This window comes from Amblyomma maculatum, chromosome 5 (genome assembly GCF_055883805.1).
Source record: "Amblyomma maculatum isolate TAMU_Amacu chromosome 5, ASM5588380v1, whole genome shotgun sequence".
Taxonomy (NCBI): Eukaryota; Metazoa; Arthropoda; class Arachnida; order Ixodida; family Ixodidae; genus Amblyomma; species Amblyomma maculatum.
Window position 1 is genome coordinate 28,177,710 of NC_139348.1, and position 19,315 is coordinate 28,197,024.

The window sequence follows — 19,315 nt, forward strand, 5'->3', positions numbered from 1 at the left end:
GAGCAGGAGGTACTCGTCCACGTCCATGACGGACATGTAGGTCGAGTAATCACCCATGCGGGTCTGCAGCAGTTCGTGCACGCCGACCCAGAAGCGTTCGCTGTAACGCGGCGGCTCTCCGCGGCTCCGCGGGGGGTTGAGAAATTTGACGAGCTGCTCGTGAGACGGGCAGACGACGCGAAACATACCGAGGAAGCAGCAGCTGGCCGCAAAGTAGCTATCCAGCACCGCGTGGACAAATTGCTCGACGACGCACTTTGCATTCTTGGTGGAGGCCAGCACGCACACAAAGAGCGTGTAGCGCTTGACGATCACGTCCAGCACACACACGTGTCGGCAACAGTTGACAAAGGCGATGGCGTCCACGATCATGCGGGCCACCGAGGGGGAACGCACGTTCTCGAATTGCAGCACATACTCGGTGACCAACGCGTCGCTGCTGGGCTCTGTCGAGGAGCTGTAGTCGTTTGCCGCGCCGTCTTCTTCCTCGCGCTCTTCGCCCTCTTCCCGTTCTTCCTCGATGCTTTCTTCCGAGTTGCTGCCGTGTTCTAGCACCTCGTCGGCCGTCGGAGAAATGTCGAGCACGTCGAAGGCGGCCGCATCTCCTTGCTCTTGCTGCGGTTGCTTCTTGCTTTCGAAAACTACGCTGCTCAGTCGCCGAGGCCTGCTCTGTTCCTCGCTGCTATCCGAATCTTCGGCAGGAGGCGACGGCGGCGGCACGGAGGAGGACGATGCAAAGTATTGGGCGATACAAGCCCACAGCCGGTTGGCGATTCCCGAGGAGGTTTCGTGGCGCTCGCAATCAATGGACATGTAATCGGCGAGACGGCCGGGCCCGCGCGCCGACGACAGCAGACTTACGGGCACAAAGTGCGACGAACATTTTGCACGCCACAAAGCGTCGCTGTGGTAGTCGCTGTCGGTGTTGTTCTCGCTGTTGGTGTCGGGCACGGGCGGCGGCGGAGGAGACTGCACTCTTCTCGGCGGTAGGTAGTGAGGGTACCTCCCCTTGTTGCGGCGGCCGCGGCGGCCGTAATGCGATCTCGGGGGAAAATGATATTCTCCTCCTGCGTACATGGTCTCTTCGCCTTCGTCGCCTGGAGATGTTCTCGTTCTTATTCGTCCTCTCCTTCGCGGCCGTGTTCGCGGTTTGTGGTGGTTGCTGTGGTTATTGACTGCAGCTAGGTGTGTGTGTGGTACGATACATACATTTGGAACCGGCCGACTGGTGCTGCGTCGACAGTACTCGCACCAAAGTCGCGTTGGACGCCAGCTGCAAGGCGTCTGGCGCATTTTCTTGCACTACGATGCGAATGGTGATGCCGGCCTTGTCGCCGAGCTCCTTGAGTCTGTACCACATTTGGTGGCCCAGGTCGGAGCCGTCGCGCAAAGAGAAATGTTTGGTGACGATACATACATTTGGAGCAAGCATTCGCACGGCTTTTGGTCACCCGACCCCACCCCCAAAGCTATGATACATACATTTGGAGCAAGCATTCACACGGCTTTTGTTTACCCGACCCCACCCCAAGCCCTCCCCTTAGCATCATACAGAACCCTCTCCTACGCCATTCGGGGGGGACATCTGCGGCCAAGAAGGAGGCCGCAAGAAAAAGAAGGGAGAAACAACGTCTAGGTAGCGTCTATAATTCAAATTTTCAAATTCATGTCAATTATGGGCGCAGGTGCCGACGGTGGTTTCACGAGATCGGGAATCACTTGAGTGCTAGACAACAGATCGCCCGTAGGATTGTAGGTTCCCTCGACGCCCATGTCGGCGAGCGACTGGGCCACGGCAACGTCGTCGTCGCGAAGAGCTCCCAACTGGCTGGGCACAGAAGTGAGATCCGACAGCGGGTTGACGCCCGCCGCGTCGGCAAATTTTCGCTGCTGCTCGAGCTGAATGCGGCGCTGCTTCTGCGCAAAGGCATCCACGCCCGCGCGCGTGTAACCGTCAATGAGCACGCGCGCAGTCTCTCGCTGGCGCCGCACTTCTTCCGAGTCGGCCTCGGACAGCGGTGCCGTGATGAGGCGCATGATGAACGCGTCCTCGTTGGGCACCGAGATGTTGATCTCGTCCGCGTACAGCGACTTGCACTTGGACAGGAACAGGCGAAACGCCGTGTTGGAGATGAAGCGACACGTGGTGATGTAGTCGGAGCGAAAGACGCCCTTGTAGGCGCGCAGTATGACCATTTCGAGGAAGCCCTTTGTGAGCACGTTCAGCTCGCTCTCGTCCTCGATGACGTCGCGAATGATTTGGTTGAAGGTGGTGGTGAGCGAGCGCTGGTCCATGTTTAGCCTCGTTATGGCCGCGCTCGTCGTGGCGTGCGGCCGCAGGTACATGTTGGACGACACGATCGACTGCGACACGAGCACGGCCGGCACTCGGTACGGAATCGTGTACTCGATCTGGTGCATCGAGCCGAGCCACGCGCCGAAGCGCTCGAAGAAGGCGCCGTCGTACAGGTGGTACTCGGGCCCCTTGCCCAGCGCGCGAGAAAAGTAGGTGTGATAGAAGACGTTCATGGCCATGCGGAATCGCGTCGAGCTAGGGTGGTACATGACGAGCGTGGTTCGCGGCACGGGCAGGCCCGCGCAAGAGTACATGGCCGCATACATCTCGAGGAAGGCGCGCGTGTCCATGTGTTCGAAATTGAGGCAGCGCAGCCACATGGCGATGTTGCCCGGAGACACGCAGCAGCCCTGCGTGATGAAGCGCATAAAGTCCTGCGGATACTTTGTCACGAAGGCGAACACGAAGCGCCGCTCTTCGTGGTTGGTGACGCCCAACACGACGACGTTCATGCTGAGCGACAGCGGTTCCACGATCGTCTCGGACGCGTTCATCTTGTTCAGGCGGTGGTAGTTGGAAATGTCCGTCGTCACGGGCAGCGAGTCGCGCGCCGTCTTTATGGCGCGGTTGTGCAGGCACAGCGTGGTCGCCACGGCCGGGTCGTGCAGCTCGCGCATGTGCATGTCGCTCGTGGACGAGTGCGGGTCCGAGGCCGCCACGTCCGTGCGGATCGTCAGGAAATTGGTGTCGCACTGGCCCGGCATGAGGCACGCGATCGAGTCGAGGAACGCCGACGAGCAGTCGTGCTGCAGCCTCTCGATGATGTTGAGCATGGTGTAGCGCTCGCGCAGCACGGCGCTCGCGCTCACCGCGGCCGCGTGGTACGTCGTCTCGCTCATGACGCGCTCCTTGGTCACGTACTCGTACTTGGACAGCAGCTCGATCAGGGCCTGCCACTTGACGTGGTCCGAGGCCGGCGCGATGCAGCCGCTGCGCGAGCCCGACGTCAGCCTGCTGGCGTACTGCAGCAGGGCGCGCAGCGCGGCGCAGCGCAGCTTCATCGGCGCGTCCAGGCGGCCGTCGATGTCGCGCTCCAGCTTGGCGCGGATCGTGTCCGTGTGCAGCACGATGGTGCGCATTAGCGCCGTGGCAAAGGCCAGCAAGTAGCGCTTCAGGTCCCCGAGCAGCCTCTGCACCGCGCCCGAGCGCCTAGTGCGCTGGATGCGGTCGCACAGATCCACGCACCGGTAAATGGCCACGAGCGAGCCGAACAGCTCGCCGCGCCCGAGCGGTCGGTCTCCCTCCTGGCCCGCGATGACCGCGTAGTTTGCGTCCTCCATGATGAGTAGCGTGCGCGCGCTCGTGTCCATGGCCGAGAAACTCCAGCCGGCCAGGTTGCGCACCTCCTCGTACTGAACGCCGTTGACCATTTCGGCGAGAACGTTGAGAATGTTCTTGCACGCAATGCCGAAAATATTGTTGAGCCGACAGCGCTTGATGAACATTTGTTCCATGGAGTGCAGCCCGTCGACCACGCTGCCGTAGTACTGGCGAACGGTTTCCGAGATTGAGTGCAGGAAGCCGATGTAGCGGCAGTAGAACGGCGTGAGCGTGAATATGCGGCTCACCGTGTCCTCGGACGGCGTGCTCTTTGTGTCTCCGCGCGTGACGTCGATGTACGCGGCAAACAGCGACTTTTCGGCCGTCCGCTTGAACACCTCGCCCACCTTGTCCGACGCGTCGGGCACGCGATTCTTGCGCGCCACGCTGGCGGTGGCGGCGGCGCCAGGATCCCCCATTTCTTTGTTGTTGTAGTAGCAGTAGTATAGTTCGACGACCCTACTCTATTTCTTTTTGAGCGGCGCCGCCTATTTTGGTATTATTTTTATCCCTTGACGACCAAGCGCTGCCGCCCGGCACCCACGGCCACGAGCAGAGCGCCCACGGCGGCGCACGCGCCTCCCAGGGGTAGCAGCAGCTCCCAGTGGCGATTGTGGTCGCCGCGGACCCCCTTGCGCACCGACAGTTCGTTGAAGGCGGCCGCGATCCTGTTGCGCACGGGCAGCGCTAGTTCGTACTTGTCGCGATCGTTGATGCGCACCGCCACCTCCGAGCGCGTGGTGGAGCGCAAGCTCAACTCTTCGTCTACGCGGTTCAAATCGAGCTGCTTGCTCAGAGCGGCCAACGCTGCGTGCGGGTCCGCGGCCACGAAGATGGGCTCGTCGGGCGGCGGCACCTGGCCGGACCACCGCGAGGGCGGCAGCTGGCCGTGCGCGCCGTCTTGGGGCCGGACCGGGTACTCGCGCTGTACGAGTTGGCTAAATTCTGCACCCGTCATTATGTCTGCCTTGACGGTACGCAACATGTTGCGCAGGGCCTCGTTAATCGCGGAATCCATGGTTCCGTCGTGTGGCAAGGTCCAAATGCCATATAATATTATTTTTTTGCCTTGGGTCACTGCAACACGTGCACGGCCATTGCCGCCGCGGCGTCGGCCAAGCGGATGTGCGCGGCAGTGGAGCGTAATTGTTCATCGGGTAAACAGCCGAGAACGAAACCGACAGGTGGGCGCTCCTCTCCCGCTGCCCAGATTCCAGACGAGTGTGTTGCGCACGCTCAGGAAGGCCTGTATAGCCCGCGTTGCCTCTGCGCGGCGAACGCGTAGCTCCTGCGAAATGTAGCTGCAAAAAAAAAGAAGAACAAGAAGAGGGAAGCGCACTTTCTAGGAGCAGCACAGTGCACAGTGAGGAGGCGGTGGCTGCGGCGGCGGCGGCAATACTCACCACTCAAACGATGTATAATTAGAGACGGCCATTGAAGAGACTGCGTCGATACTGCGAACAAATTCTTCGCGATTTCAGGGTCCTCCGGTGAAAGTCGATGAACGCAGACTTTCAATATTGCGCGCCGTGACACTTGCATATACGCTGCCAACCAAGAGAGCCGCCGCGGCCGCATCACCACCGCTCGCCATGACACGCGCTGTGGCTCATCTCATTATTCATGTCAACCGAGTCTGCGGCTTTACCCCGTGCACTTTGACTGAAAAAAAAATTTGGTGAATTATGCGCACGCGCGAGAGAGCACACTGGGCGAAAATAATAAGACATTGTTGAAAAGCTTTCACGGGCAAACTTTATTGATCTCGGAGCCGCTCGTACAGTACGGCTTCTTTCAAAATGTGGGCGCGGGGGAGGATGGAGAATCGTCTTGTACTATAGCAAATCCTCCAAAGGCGCGCATCGCACTGTCTGGTCCGACGTACTGCACGAGCTTGTCCCATGCGGGTCGATGCCTATACAAGAGTCCGAGTCGATCAAAGTGGGGCGCGGCGGCGTCTAGCACCGCGCGCGTGTGCTCTTCGCAAACTTCGCTTACTATTCTCCTGCCGCGGGCGCCCGACACGTGGCCGGCGAGTCTGCACACTTGGGAGAGAAATACGGGGTGTCGGCGCCACTTGGAAATGCTCACTTCGTTTCTGCTGCCGTGGCGGGCCCAGTCGTGTGCGCGCTTTCGTAGCTTCTCTTTCCCCACACGCCACATGTTGACGACTCGTCGGGCGGCCGCCAACATATTCTGTCGCTGCTCCTTACTGGCAATGCTGCACAAACTGTATCGGCAGTCCGTCAACGGCGTTTCTTCGCTGGAAAGCGTGACGCTCGGCCAAAGCGCCCCGGGCGGACGCAGTCGCGCAACGGGTTCCACCGAGCCGTCCCAGGGCATGCTTTCCACCTTGTCGCCCACGCAAACGCAGTAAGCGGTGCGGCGCCCGTCGTTGGCTGTCAGTCCCCAGGTGCGCGACGGGTCGAGCGTCGTCACTAGCGGGTCGCTCTGCGGTAAACACGTTACGTGGGGCAGCCGTAGCTCGCCGCTGTACTGGGCAATGTGGTTGCGCAGGACGAGTTCGGCCTCGGCGGAGACGCCGATTGCCACGTGGACCAGGCAGTCTCTGTTGTTGGGACACACGCTCAGCAGACGCGCGTACAGGCGAGCCTCGTCCGCGCACAGCTCAAACGCACCCCTGCTACGCGTCACGACCAAACACAACACCACCTCGAAGCCCGGCGCTACTGCAAAGGCCATCGTGAACGAGACGGTGGCAAATTCCACTTGCACCGCGATGACGCGCTTCAGGGCGCGGGGCAGAGGTTCGCGCACGTTGTCTGGCATCCGCGCAGGAGGCCCCTTGGTCTTGGCTCCCTCGTAAGCGAAAGCGTAGGCAGCGCCGATCGTCTCTAGCCACCGGATCGGCTCTTGCTCGTCCTGTCCGGCTGTTGCTGCTGCTGCTGCTGCTGTTGCTGCTGCTGCTGCTCCGGGCCACTTGACATCCACAAACAATTGCCTCAGTCCGGGGTACAGCTTGTAGGTGTTCCTCGCCAACGCCCATACCTCGCGCAGGTCTCCCTTCATAGGCACCGTGAACGTGACCATTTCCAAGTGCAAACAGCCCGGCCCTATGACTTGCGACAGTACCGTGGTGCACGCGGAGCCGCTCAGCGTCACTCGCCGGCACGCGGGGCCCGCCGCTTCCATTCCGCCGCGAATCTCTGCGACGATCTTGTGCTCGTAGCTGAAGTGCACGCAGAAACGTTCGCAGCGAACAAGCAGCGTCGACATGCAATCCAGAATTCGACGCGGAGAAATCTTTGTGCCGCTCACGATGCGTACTGTCACGTCCAATTCCTCGGTCGCCATGCGCCAAAGCTTGGTGCTGTGCACGGACAATTTCTCGAGCTGCGAGGCGTAGAGTCTCACCGAAAAGCGGGACAGCTTCCAGGGTGTGTTCAGTGCCGAAAGCAGGGTCAGCCAGCACGGTTCGCTTTCGTTGCGCAGTACCAGGTAGACGACGCCTACGCACGTGTGCGTCTGGAGCACGAGTCGCGTGAACGTAGCCGTCTCATGGTCCTCTTGTTGCGAATGCACCGGATAATAGCACATGGCCACAAAGCGTCCGGGGGCTTGATCCTGGGCCGCAATGTCGCACACGTACAGATACGTATCCTTGATTTTGAAAGCCTTGCAATCGGCTCCTGTTGCGTGCGTTGCACAAATAATGTGTGTCATCCAACAGTCGTACGGACCCGGACATCTCATGTAGTCCAAATCCATGGCGTGCTCTATGTTAACTCGCTTCGCGACTAACGACTATATATATACGTACCCGTTGCTCCTCCTTAACTACCGATATCACTCACGCCATCCCCCGTTGTGGCTCGCGCGCGGCTGGTTTCACTCCGTTATCGGTCTTCTCCCTCCCCATTCCTTTGTATTGCTTTGCGTACCGCTTCTCGGTGGGCAGCCCCGCCGAGGAGTGATGCACACACACACACAGAATGATGACAACAACGGGGAGGTCGGGACCGAATCAATCTTTTTTTATTGCCGCTTCTTGGAGTGACTGCAAATCCTGTAGAGTTAGATACTGCAGCACGGCATCGAGCGCGTACTTGTCCAGGCACGTAGTCAGGTCGCTGTGCATGGTGTGTGCTAGATGCAATAGCTGAGTCCTGCGCTGGCAGAGAACCCAATCGACCACTCGTCGAGTCTCTTCTTCGCAAACCCAGTCCAGCTCTCGCTGCAGCAGTTTGGTAAAGACGGGGCAGTGGATCCAGTCGAGTAACGCGCCCGGTTCGGTCAGCACCAATTCTCCGGCAGGCCAACTGAACGCTACTTGTTGCACGAGTTGCTCCAGGGCCTGCCAGGCGTTGTCACTGCAATATATATACACATACATACTCTTAGTGGTTTCACCGCCGCCATAGAATTTGCTACTAACCTCGTGGCTGTTCCCCCACCGGGAACATCCATGATCCGCGCGTGCGAAGCGAGATTGCGCAGTAGCCTGTTGTCGCACCGTCGCACGGCTTGCGGTGGAGCCTGGATGCACCACAGCCTGGGGTTGGAAGCGGCAGCCTCTAGGAACGCCTCGTCGTCGTACCCTCCGTTGAACACGACCGAGGATACCTTCGAAATGAGGCGACTCGTGAGTCGGACGCCTTCCTCGTCCAGCGCTGGCCTGTGCACCGTCAACTTGGGGTACACCGTAGTGCCGGGCGCGTCCAACAGGGCATCGAGATTGCGCAGCAACGCGTTGTTGATTTGGGGAACGCGTACCTTTAGGATCATCTTCACGTCGTCGGGGCCTCTGAGCGCCACGCGAACGACGGCGTTGTTGGGTCGCAAATCTACCTCGACGAGTCCGAGCAAGACGTCGGAGCTCGGAGGTACGTCCGGGTCTGCGCTGCACAGTTGTTGGCCGAGATTGGAAACCCAGTGTGCGGTGGCGATGGCCCGGTCCGAGCACACAGTGCTTCTGGTGCTCAGGTATTGCAGAGAGTTGGCCGGGTACCACTGTTGCGCGATCACGTAGTTTGGCTCGACGAGAAACACAATTTCTCGCAACGCGGGTGCCGTCTCGAGAAATAGCACGCGAGTCCATTCGAACGCGTGGCAATAAGAGACGGGAGGCACGCCCGTCGTTACGGTGCGCAGTTCGGGCAGGCGTCGGCCAGCGTACTCGACTGGCCGCATGGACGAGAGCGAGCGCACCGAGTCCAACAGAGGGCTGACGCCGTCGTAGGAAATGCCGCATGCCGTCGTGTCGCTCATGGTGACGGTGAAACGGCGCTTGCCCAAAGTCAGTAGGCGCTTCTCTTCGGCCGTGAGCGAGTCGAGAGTGGCACCGCATCTGTGCACGCGCAAATCCACCTCGTCGCACGATAGCTCGATGACGACCGGCGCTGCCGAGAAAGAGCAGGGCGCGGGCAAAACTAGGGTCAGGGCGCGGACGTGCGCCTCGATGGCGAGCAGGCCGGCCATGTCCGTGCACGTGTCTACGCAGTAAAAGACGTCGTCCACACAGGCCACGTGTTGCGATTGCAGAATTGCGGCCAGTGCTTGGTTTCCAAAGAGTCGCTGAACGTCGTGCGCGTTGATTCCCATGTTGCTCGCGTACACGTACACGTCGCTTAGCGGCAGCAGGCGCTTGTTGCACGGACACAGGGCGTCGAGCTTGCTCACGAAAGGGCAGTTGGCGTAGCGGCCGAGGCACGGGCTCGCGGCGGCCGCGAATAGACGGCGTCGTTTCTCTTCCATGTCTCTGTCGGTGTCTGAAACGGAGCGACCAAAGGTTTCCGTTTGCGGTTTCGCGGATGTCGCGCTCTCTATCTCTCGATATCGTGCGCGCGCGCAGGATGCGGAGGGCTAGCGCAACAACCGGTGTGCTCGAGCCCAGTCGCGCTCAAACAGGTTGACCAGCTGTCGCTGCAGCGGCTGGTGTCTGCGCACGACGAGCGCTATTCCGGCCGAGTGCAGAAAGTCTTTGGGGCGCCAGGCAGACGAACCGACGTAGACGGCATTGTCCGTTACCACGAAAGAGGCGCGGTTGTGTCGCGAGCGCTCGGGGGACGCGTTAATCTTTACGGACACGGAATAGCCGAGAGCAGCGAGGGACTTGGCGTATCGCGAATTGTTTGTCGCCTGGCCCAGGAGGAGTCGCAGGCGCTTGCCCCTGATCGCGGCTTCGCGCAGCGCGTTATCTAGCAAGGGCCAATATTGCAGTGCCGTCGTCGCGTCGCACTGGTCCTCGAACGTTGCGTAGTCGGGCACCGCAATGTCTACGGTGCTTCGTGCCTCCGGAATAATGTATTCGACCAGCGCGTCGGCCGTCCAGGTTCGCGAAAGCGTGCACATGGTTCGCGGAGAGGCGGCCACGTACGTTTCGGCGCGGCTTCCGTTGAAGCGCAGCAGCGCCGGCCAATCTGCGTATACGTCCGTGTCCAACGTTTCCGGCAGGGCACTGGCGATGCCGCCTCGCGCTCCGGCCACCATCCAATAGATGGCAAACATGCGGCGCAGGTCTTGGCCCAGCCGAGGACAGTCGAGCATCACCGCGCCCACTTCCCTGTCGTCGGTGAAGGAACGCGTGTGCACGTTAGCGCTGCCCACGTACGCGTGCGTGTCGTCCACTACCCAGAAACTAGAGTCTAGCTCCCCGCCGGCCGACAGGTGCTGCGTCGACAGTACTCGCACCAAAGTCGCGTTGGACGCCAGCTGCAAGGCGTCTTGCGCATTTTCTTGCACTACGATGCGAATGGTGATGCCGGCCTTTTCGCCGAGCTCCTTGAGTCTGTACCACATTTGGTGGCCCAGTTCGGAGCCGTCGCGCAAAGAGAAATGTTTGGTGACGATGTCTAGCGATCGTCTAGTCTTGTTGACGAGAGTGAGCATGGCGTCGTACGTCGTCGCGTACTGCACCGGGGGCGCGTCGTCGCTCTGCGGAACGGTTTCTACCAACGAATAGATGCACGCGTCCTGAGTGGGCACCGCTGCGGGGCCCGTCGGCCGTCGCCCTCTCAACGCGAGCGACGCCCGCAAAGGATGCGGCGCCGTGGCCGCCAAAGCGGAGGCCAATAGCATTACCGCTGCTGCCGGCGTCATTGTGACATACAGACACACATATACAAAATCCAGATATTGGAACAGTTTATTGTATATTGGTTATTGTAAACAGGCCGCTATCGCGGCGGCCGCGGCGGCCTGCGTTTCCCAATCCATGAGGTTGGCCACCGCAGTCCGAAACTCTCCGCAGTGTGAATAGGCGCGCACCAAAGCTTGTAATTTGATCGGAGGAGTGCCGGCGGCCGCGACGGCTAGCGCTGCCTCGTGCATGGCGTGCAATCGATCTATGCGGGTACCGCGTAGACATCTTTGTTGTTGCTGCTGCTGCGAGAAACACGAATCGGAAGGTAACGCCGCGCACAGCGCAGCTCGCGCTTCGCCGCAGTGACGCTGCTGCGCGCCAAATGCAAAGTAAGGGTTTGCCATGCAGCGCACCCAAAGCATGTTGTCCGTGGTGTACGATGGCTCTTCGTCAATCAGGGAGGACAGGTCGATGGCGTTGATGCAGCGCAGGGCCGGATTGGCCGAGAGCGCGTGCAGAGCCGTCGACTCGATGGGAGCGGTGAGCGACCACAATTTGGAGCTGTGGCGCAGGGCGTCGACCACTGCGTCGGGCACGCGCGTGCCCGGCACCACGATGAGCCTGTTTGTCAGCGACGCCGCCAAGAGCCCCAGTTGCTCGGCCGCTAGACGCTGGCTTTTGGGCATGTCCAAAGCGAACATCAGTTCCGAGTCGTACGCGCTCGGGTTGCTGCAGCTCTCGACGATCCTCTCGCGCAGGTTGCGCAAGAACGTGGGGCCCCAGTAGCTGCCGGTCGCGTTCCAAGTGAGGGCCAGTCTGAGCGCTACGTCGCCGGGTCCCCGGATCACTAGCTGCGAAAAAGACAAGGGGCCCCGATTTGAAACAAAGGGGCGTTCTCCTGCTTAGGGGGAACGACATACCTCCATCAGCGGCGCCGTCTTGCTCAGCACCAGCCTCGTAACTGCTAGCAGCGCGTTGGGCACGGGTAGCGGCAGCTGGTGAAGGGTGCCCATGCGTTCGCACAGCGTGTGCAGCCACATAAAGGTCCACTGAAGGCGCAGACCTTCCATGCCTTCCTCTTCGAGCACGCTGTTGGAGGGCCCCGTGTCGATGGTCATGTCGATGACGTTGGTGAACGAAACCTCGCGCAGCCGGGGACAGTTCCGTCGCAGGCGCGCGGCCAACGCCCAACATTCGGCGAGCGAGCTCTCGTGGACGTACGCGGTGACCGAGCGTAGCTGTGCCGCCGGAGCGGCCATCGCGAACGGCCTGTATATTGCAGGGTCCGAGGCGCTGGTGACTACGCGACGCAGTTCGCCGGCCCAGAGTTCGTCCAAGCTTTGTAGCGGATCTCTGCCGCGTCGGCTTCCGTACAGGGTGACCGGCACGTTCTCCTCGTACGAAATGCGGTAGGGGCCGCCGCAGCAATTGAGCAGTCGCAGTATCGTTGCCTCGTCTTGGCGCCACGGATTACTGGGCAGATACAGGTCCAGCGCTCCGACCGTCAGCCACGAGTCGTCGTCCTCCGCGCTCAGCTTTGTGTCGGGCTCTAGCACGACGCCCAGAATTTGCACCGAGGCGCTGGGCAGCCGCAGCAGTTCCTGCAGGCCGCCGCTACCCGGGTGCACGCATTGCGTTACGCACCAATGATGGACGAGCGCTTGGCGCATCGTTTCGGGCGGGCATAGCGACGCGTCCAAAGTAAAGGTGTGTGCCGAGATGGGCGACAACATGGGCATCGAGCGCCACAACACAGAAGCGTCGGCGTGTACTAGTTTGCGCAGCAGAGAACATCGTCTCGGACCTCTGCACTCTTCCATGGTTATGCGTGCGACTCTCGGCCGGCCGGCCGGCCGGCAACGCGACGGGGGGAAGGCAGCCTTATGGCCCCTTCCCCCGTTTAGGAACCGACAACCCAGCGGAAAGGAAACTCTTTCACTCTCTCTTTATTTCGCGGCAGTGTTGCTTTGCGCTCGGCGACGCGCTGGACGGCTTCCACACGAGCGGAAGGAAATTCTTTCACTCGCTCTTTATTTCGCGGCAACGTTGCTTGGGCTCGGCGACGCGCTGTAAGGCTTCCACGGTCGAGTCGCAACGCGGACAGGTAGCCCCGACGAGGTCTGTGTATTTCACCTCGGCCAAGTGGTGTCCGCACGGCATTAGCAGAACCAAGGGGGCCACTTCGGGAGGTGTGTCTTTCTCGCTGCTGGGCCATCCGTCCTGCTGCTTGAACATGGTGCGCACGTAGGCCGCTCCCAGGGTAAACAACACAAACGGACACACGGCGTTGGTGGTGGCGTGAACTAGCCACGGGTTGCTTTGCGGGTTCCACTTTCGACGTTGGCAGTCTTGTCTGTCGGGCGCGAAGAAGCCGCATTGGAAGCAGCACACCCAATCGGCGTACTGGCGAAAGTAGCCAGCGCGAGCCCACTCTGCGGGTACGTTGGTCGCCAGGCGCGCTTGCACATCCTTGTACTCTGGGTGTACGCTCTTGACGCAGGGCACCAGGTTGCTTTTCATGTCTCTCAACTGGAACCAGCGGAACATGTAGTCGGGCGTGTCGGACTCGTCGAAGCCCTCGCTCGGGTAAGGATACATGACGAACGGTCGGCAGCCCGGCGAACGCTCGCAATGTATGCGCGCCGGCGCCCTGATGTCGCTCGAGGTCCACGGCCCCGAGAGGACGAGGTTGCAGCGCAGGCATTCCACGGTATCGCCGTATCCCCTGTACTTGAATCCGGCGAGGCGCATGACGCCCCAGCTAGGCTGGTACACGGGCCACAGTCGATTTGCCATGCTGTCAGTCATTTCCATGGCTGCTTCTTGTCTACTGTTCGCGCTGCTGCCGAAGAGGCTCTAGTATTGCCAGGGGGGGCGGTGAGTAGATACTGCCGCGGGAACCCGCCCGCCGGCGACGTTGATCAAGGCCAGCGTGAAGGTCCGCAGGAAGCATTCCACCGTATCGCCGCCGGCGTCCACCATGGCGAGAAAGAGCGGCAGGTTGGAGATTGCCTCCACGGCCGCCACGGTGTCGCGCACCTTGCTGCTGCTGCTGCTATCGGCCACGACGAGTTCGGCGGAGGCCCACTGTTCGAAGCGGCCCAACGCCTGCACCGACGAGGCGCGCGCAAATTCGTTGGTCGCTCCGGTCGCGCGTATAGCTCGGGCAGACTCGTCACGGGCTCGGGCACAGAGAGAAGCGTGGCTGCCGAAGCATATAATGTTTAGGAGAAGGCGGCCTCCACCATCGTCAGGGCGTCTGAGGCGTGCGCGTAACCGGCGTACACCTGCACGGCCTTTACGAGGCGGTCCAGATCTCGGGGTAGCAGCACTCCGGCGGCTCCCTTGCGACGACGTTTGTTGTCGGGTAGGCCCAACACGCGCAGAGCGAGTGCGGCCACGGACGACTCGTCCAGCACGACCAGGTCCGTGTCGTGGCGGCCCCTGTCGTTGCGAATGGTGCTGCGAAGCTGTTCGCAAAGACGCCTCGGTGCCAGAGGGTGACGGCGCGCCGAGGGCAGTCGAACGCGGTACTCGACGAGCACGCGGGACGCGCTCTCGAACATTGTAAATTCCACGAAGCGGCCGTCGCCCTCGTCGTAGCGGCAGTCGAGCACCGCGGCCGGCGCGGGCGGCGGAGGCGCTTCGTCGCCGGTCTCGGCAGCGTGGACGAGTTGCTTGCGGAGCTGCAGGTCCCACAGCGCGACGTCGTCAATCGTTTCACCCCGCAGAGGCGGCTCCTCGGTCGTCGGGCAGCCGCTGTTGCCAACAAACGCCAGAGTTCGCAACGCCGGCATGCACCCGCGCTTGAGCCACGCCGCGAGCTCCCAGCCGTCGCGAAACGGAATGTCGGGTGCCCTGGTCAAATCGAGCGTGTGCAATTGGGGCCAGACGGGCAGGACAGTCATGCGGCCCAGGTCCGTGCACATTGCGTATCCCGCAAACTGGCTAAGGGTGCGCGCGTCTTTCTCGTCTAGGCTTTCGTTCGCCGCCGAGAGACAACCGGCCGCGTGCACCACGAGGTTGTCCCGGCTGGCCACTTCTGCGCGGTAGCGGGTGCGTTTGAGCAGGGCCACGACTAGGCCGACGGGGATTTCGTTTGCCCGCAACACGACGAGCGTGTCGATGCTCTCCGGCAGCAGCAGCTCTCGCTCCCAGCAGTCGTGGTCGTCGCCCCCGCCGTCCACGACGAGCGCCCCGAGCGGGCTCGCTCGGCGCTGAGAGAGGAGCGACGAGAGACGAGACCAAGACCCCCTGAGCGCGATTATGCATTGGACGGCATTGGCGTCGGCAGGCGGCGGCTGGGCAGCTTCTTCGTCGTCCGCCGTCACGAGCAGCGCCGGCACGTCGAGAATTTCCGTGCTGGCCACCGCCGATAGAGGCGGCCACTGCCTTTGGCGCAACAGCTGGCCGGCATTGTGCACGTAAAGGTAGCCGCTAGCTCTATTGCCCATATTATGACATTGCACTAGGAGTGTGGTAAGCCTTTATTCATATCATTGGGAAAGAAGGATTACTCATTCATCGGAGGATGCGGAGAGGGACGTTAGGTATTGCCGGACTTGATTTCTCGACACGCAACCCAGCTCGAGGCGCACGACGTCCAGCAAGGTGTTGTCCTCGCTGTAATGTTCGAGGACTGCCTTGCACGGACACGCAGACTCGCAGTTGCGGCGCCCACCCTTGACGATGCATTTCAGTATATTCTTGGCGCGCGCTAGCTCCAGGGGCCGGCGTACATCGCCGACGCCAAACGATTGGGCCAAGAACGAGTCCACGGCCTCGTGGTCGTAGCGGCCTGGGTCACAGCAAATCTTGCATTCGTACTCGATCGTCAGGTCTTGCTTGTTGAACCGCGCGAGCCACGTGACGCCTTCCTCGGTGTGCCGAACCCAAACGAGCCGCGCGCGCAGCTCTGGGGGGATCTGTTCGGGGAGCTTCAGTGGGAACCCACGGTGCATTACTGTCAGCACGCCCTTGCGCAAGTCCTCGTCCCACTCTTTGAGTTTCGGCGGTGCATCGGAGATGGATGGCACCCACGGACACGGGTCGATGCCGCCAAAGTATTCGATTTTGAGCAACTCCAGTTTGGGCATCTGTGCGCACAGCAGGTAATCGGCCAGTTGCCAGCCACGTGCCAGCGGGATGGCCCCGGACACGTGCGCGCTGTTGGCCTGATCCCACCTGATGCATTTGTGACATCCGAGCGCAAGCGGCTCTTGCAAGTAGATCATGCGATCGTTCTGACTGCAGCACCCGCTGCCGTATTTCTCGCAAACTTTGTGCACGGTCACGGCGCCGCAATGGACGAATCCGAGAGTTACGAGAACGTTCACGCTGCATTTGGGGACCCTTGCAGCCTTTTCGGCGCTGTTGAATATGACGAGCGCGTCTAATCTGCCATCGGCAAGTTTGAGCGCTTCCTTCAGGATCTTCTTGTTTCTCGCGGTAAGCTCTTGGACAATGACAACCTTTGGCACACGTGCTGCTTCGAGAGCCGGAGAATTGGTCGACGTGATAATCGTGGCGGGCTGGTTCATGTACTGCGACATGTCAAGCATGCTCGCGGGGGCCCATATTTCGTCCCCTAGCTTGAGCTTTAGGTAGCTATAGGCGTCGACCTTCAAAGACATTGTGGGTTGTGCGCGGGCGTGCAGGGATGTGCCTTGCAACGCACTGCGTCACCCAGAGTTTAATATTGGCCGCTGTGTAAAGAAACATTTTATTGCCTCGGTCACAACTCGCGTACTGCGCCCACAAAGAGCAAGAGATTGGGATTCGCATTGCGTATTGCAAACAGGAACGAGCGGTTGACGTTGACCGTGGCCTCGCACGGCGGCTCCATTCCGTCGCACATGCACAGGCACGTGGCCGCGGCCGCCTCCGTGCCTGTTTCGTTGACATCGACAACCGTCTTGTGCGCAAGCGTGTGCACAAAGGCGTCCTTGGATGCAAACAGGCGACGCAGGTCCGCCTCGGGCCCAAACAGGGAGCGCACGCCCATGTCTTGTGCGAGCGCCGGCACCAAATTGATAGGCTCCGAAGGGTCGAGCCTGAAGCGTGGCAGCGTGACGAGGACTCGCACGAATTTCATCTGCCTCATCGCGTCGCCAATCACCTGAGGCTCCTCCGGCAGCCGGTACTCGTCCACGTGTGCGTCCGCTGGCGGCAGGATAATGAGCATGCCTGCCGCGCCGCCTTTGTACGGCATCTCGATGAGAGTAGCTCCTCCGAGGGCGTCGCAATCCGGTAGAAAGCGCATGTAGGAACAACTGCGTATACATGGCAAGCGGTTAGCGTGAGCGAAAAATTAGAAAAGGAGAGAGTACGTACCACTTCATGGTGGGCACCAGATATTCTTTACCCGAGGCACCGACGAAAGGAAGGTCCCGGGTGTCGCTCTCCAAAAACGGCGTCCACCAGCGCGCCAGAAAATAGACGGCGTTGGCGAGCGTAATCACGGTATTCGTGTCGGGCTTTGCCATGTCTCTAATCTTGCCGTGCGTGTGTGCGCTGACCCACTCGTTGACCCGGGCCGCTGCAGAGAATGGGTCTCTGCGAAAGTCGCACGCCTCTGCGAACATCATCGTTTCTTGGCCCACTGTGTCAGCCAGCGGCAGAGAGCAGTCGTAGAACAGGCGCGTGGCCACGTCCAGCACGACGTCGTCTTCCCTCTTCAAAGACGAGTGAATCTGTAGCACTTGTGAACGTATCGACGCGCCATCGTTCTCGGCGTATCCGAGGACCCGTTGGATCTCTGACGCAGTCTCGCCTTCGGCCACGTCCAGGGAGATGGCCAAGGCAGTGTACACTCCTACGGGCGACACGCAAACACTCGGCGTGTCGCGTGGACGGCGCCTCGCGAATACGCTGTTGAAAAGCCGCAGGCCAAACGCGTTGACAGCTTGCGTGATTGCCATGGCGCGTTCCTTCCCGAAACCTCAATGCCGCTGCTCATATACAAGCGGCGCGTGGCGACCGGAGAGAGGCGTTGCTGTGATAACGTGGGCACCGCCTACTGCCGTTACGTAATAAGCGAGGCCTTGCTGTGATAACGTGGCACCGCCCACTGCCGGTAGGTAATAAGAGGGGCGCTGTGGTCGCTTTCAGTACAGCCGTAACCATGGCCAAGTGCAACCAACACGTTGTGTATGTGACTCCTTTGTCAGGGACAGCAGCTGCATTGGAGAAAATGTGTAATATCAGTGGGAGCAGCAAAGGCATTGTGGTGGCCGCCGGACAAAAGGTTGCGGGTTACGACTTTTCCTGGAGGCGGCTCAAGGATTTCTTTTGCGACAGTGATACCAGCCAGCAGCAGCAGCAGCGAGAAGAAAAAGAAGAGGAGCCTGCGCAGAAGCTAGAGGAGAAGAAAGAGTCTCCACGGCAGCAACGAGAAGAAAAGAACCAGTCCCCGCAGCAGCAGCAGCAGCAGCCAGCGCAAGCAGAGCGCAAGGAGAAAGGGAAAGGCAAAAAGAAACGCAAGAACAAGAATAAAAAGATTGGCTATGGCAGCGACTATGCCTTTAGGCTAACGCCGATCGAGCGAATCAACCTAGAGGAATGCGTCCGCTCCCGAGTTCCCACCACTGCGAACAACGAGATCATTGCAACACCGCCGTGGCTGTTTCCGGCCACCGATTATGACTACGATTGGAGAGCCGCCGCTCGTTCAAAGTCCGGCATAGAAGAGCCCGATTAGAAATCAATAAAGACAAATTGTGTGTTGTTATTATGTCTAGTGTCTCACTCCCCTCTCTTTCTCTCTCCTCTCTTCTCTCTCTGTCTCCCTCTCTTTCTCTCTCTCCTCCCTCTTCTCCCCCTCTCTCTCTCTCTCTGCTGTCTGGCGAGCGCACACAACCGCCGCCGGCGTCGCGTAACACCCCCTGAAAACGGTTCGCGCATAATTGTCGGCGGCGCTCAACTTGTGCACCTGTGTCTCGTTCACTCGTCGCCATGGGGCTACAAGATAGAGAGTGGCAAGCCGCTTTCGGGCCGTGCATGGGCCTCGACGCTTGCCCCGTGGGTAAAGAATGTGCAAACACTCTTTCGGCTGCCATGAGGCCCTGGGCGACAATTTTACACGGACCGCCACCGCCGCTACAGCCCGCGTTGTATATCGATCCACCTCTCAGAGGTCTCTTTGATGACGGAAGTCCGACGTTGTTTCTCAGTAGGGACGCCGAAGACGACGACGAAGATGAAGCCTACTCTCCCGAACGCAGGGCCACGGCGTTAGACCTGTTGCAGGCCGTGGCGTTGAAGCACCGCGCCTGCGTGCCCCAATTGCGCGTCGTTTGGAAATCGTGCAGGCCGCCCACCGACGACGGCGGCGCGCACGCTGGAGTACGGCGGGCTCTCGGCTTGGTGCTACAATGCCAGGGCCACTGGCGTTCGCTCGTGCTCGACGTGCAGGGAACAACGGCTTCAATCACCAACATGCTGGCTCCGCTCGGCTGGGACGCCGATCGAGTGCCTTCTTGCGGCACGCTGGTGGTTCGGCAACTCGGAGACGTCAATCCAAACCCCATGGCCGACTACATGTACATAGGCTCCCTCGTGGTTCGCGCCTGGGAGTGCGCCGAGATCGTCTACACCGA

The 19,315-nt window shown here is 60.5% G+C and overlaps 3 protein-coding genes across 3 annotated transcripts; all 3 read right to left on the reverse strand.

Annotated features, from left to right (window-relative positions):
• Positions 1-9,499: 9,499 nt before the first annotated feature.
• LOC146187906 (5'-3' exonuclease PLD3-like) lies at positions 9,500-10,735 on the reverse strand. Its single transcript, XM_084604949.1, has one exon. It carries the CDS (start codon positions 10,733-10,735, stop codon positions 9,500-9,502), a length of 1,236 nt encoding a protein of 411 aa, XP_084461075.1.
• A 2,002-nt stretch (positions 10,736-12,737) lies between these two features.
• LOC146187907 (E3 ubiquitin-protein ligase XIAP-like) lies at positions 12,738-13,532 on the reverse strand. Its single transcript, XM_084604950.1, has one exon. The coding sequence runs from the start codon at positions 13,530-13,532 to the stop codon at positions 12,738-12,740; it is 795 nt and encodes a 264-aa protein (XP_084461076.1).
• Positions 13,533-16,383: 2,851 nt separating this feature from the next.
• LOC146187908 (iripin-8-like) lies at positions 16,384-17,638 on the reverse strand. The gene is made up of 2 exons (XM_084603058.1): positions 17,052-17,638; positions 16,384-16,990 (listed from the first exon to the last, which is right to left on the reverse strand). Exons 1-2 carry the CDS (start codon positions 17,636-17,638, stop codon positions 16,453-16,455), a joined length of 1,125 nt encoding a protein of 374 aa, XP_084459184.1. The 3' UTR covers positions 16,384-16,452.
• Between the last annotated feature and the right edge of the window lie 1,677 nt (positions 17,639-19,315).

Excerpts from the sequence above, each read along its gene's own strand:
- LOC146187906 (XM_084604949.1), bottom strand. The coding sequence starts at position 10,735 with ATGACGCCGGCAGCAGCGGTAATGCTATTGGCCTCCGCTTTGGCGGCC.
- LOC146187907 (XM_084604950.1), bottom strand. The coding sequence starts at position 13,532 with ATGGAAATGACTGACAGCATGGCAAATCGACTGTGGCCCGTGTACCAG.
- LOC146187908 (XM_084603058.1), bottom strand. The coding sequence starts at position 17,638 with ATGGCAATCACGCAAGCTGTCAACGCGTTTGGCCTGCGGCTTTTCAAC. Across the intron at positions 16,991-17,051 it reads CTGGTGCCCACCATGAAGTG|TTGTTCCTACATGCGCTTTC; the intron begins GTACGTACTCTC and ends ATGTATACGCAG.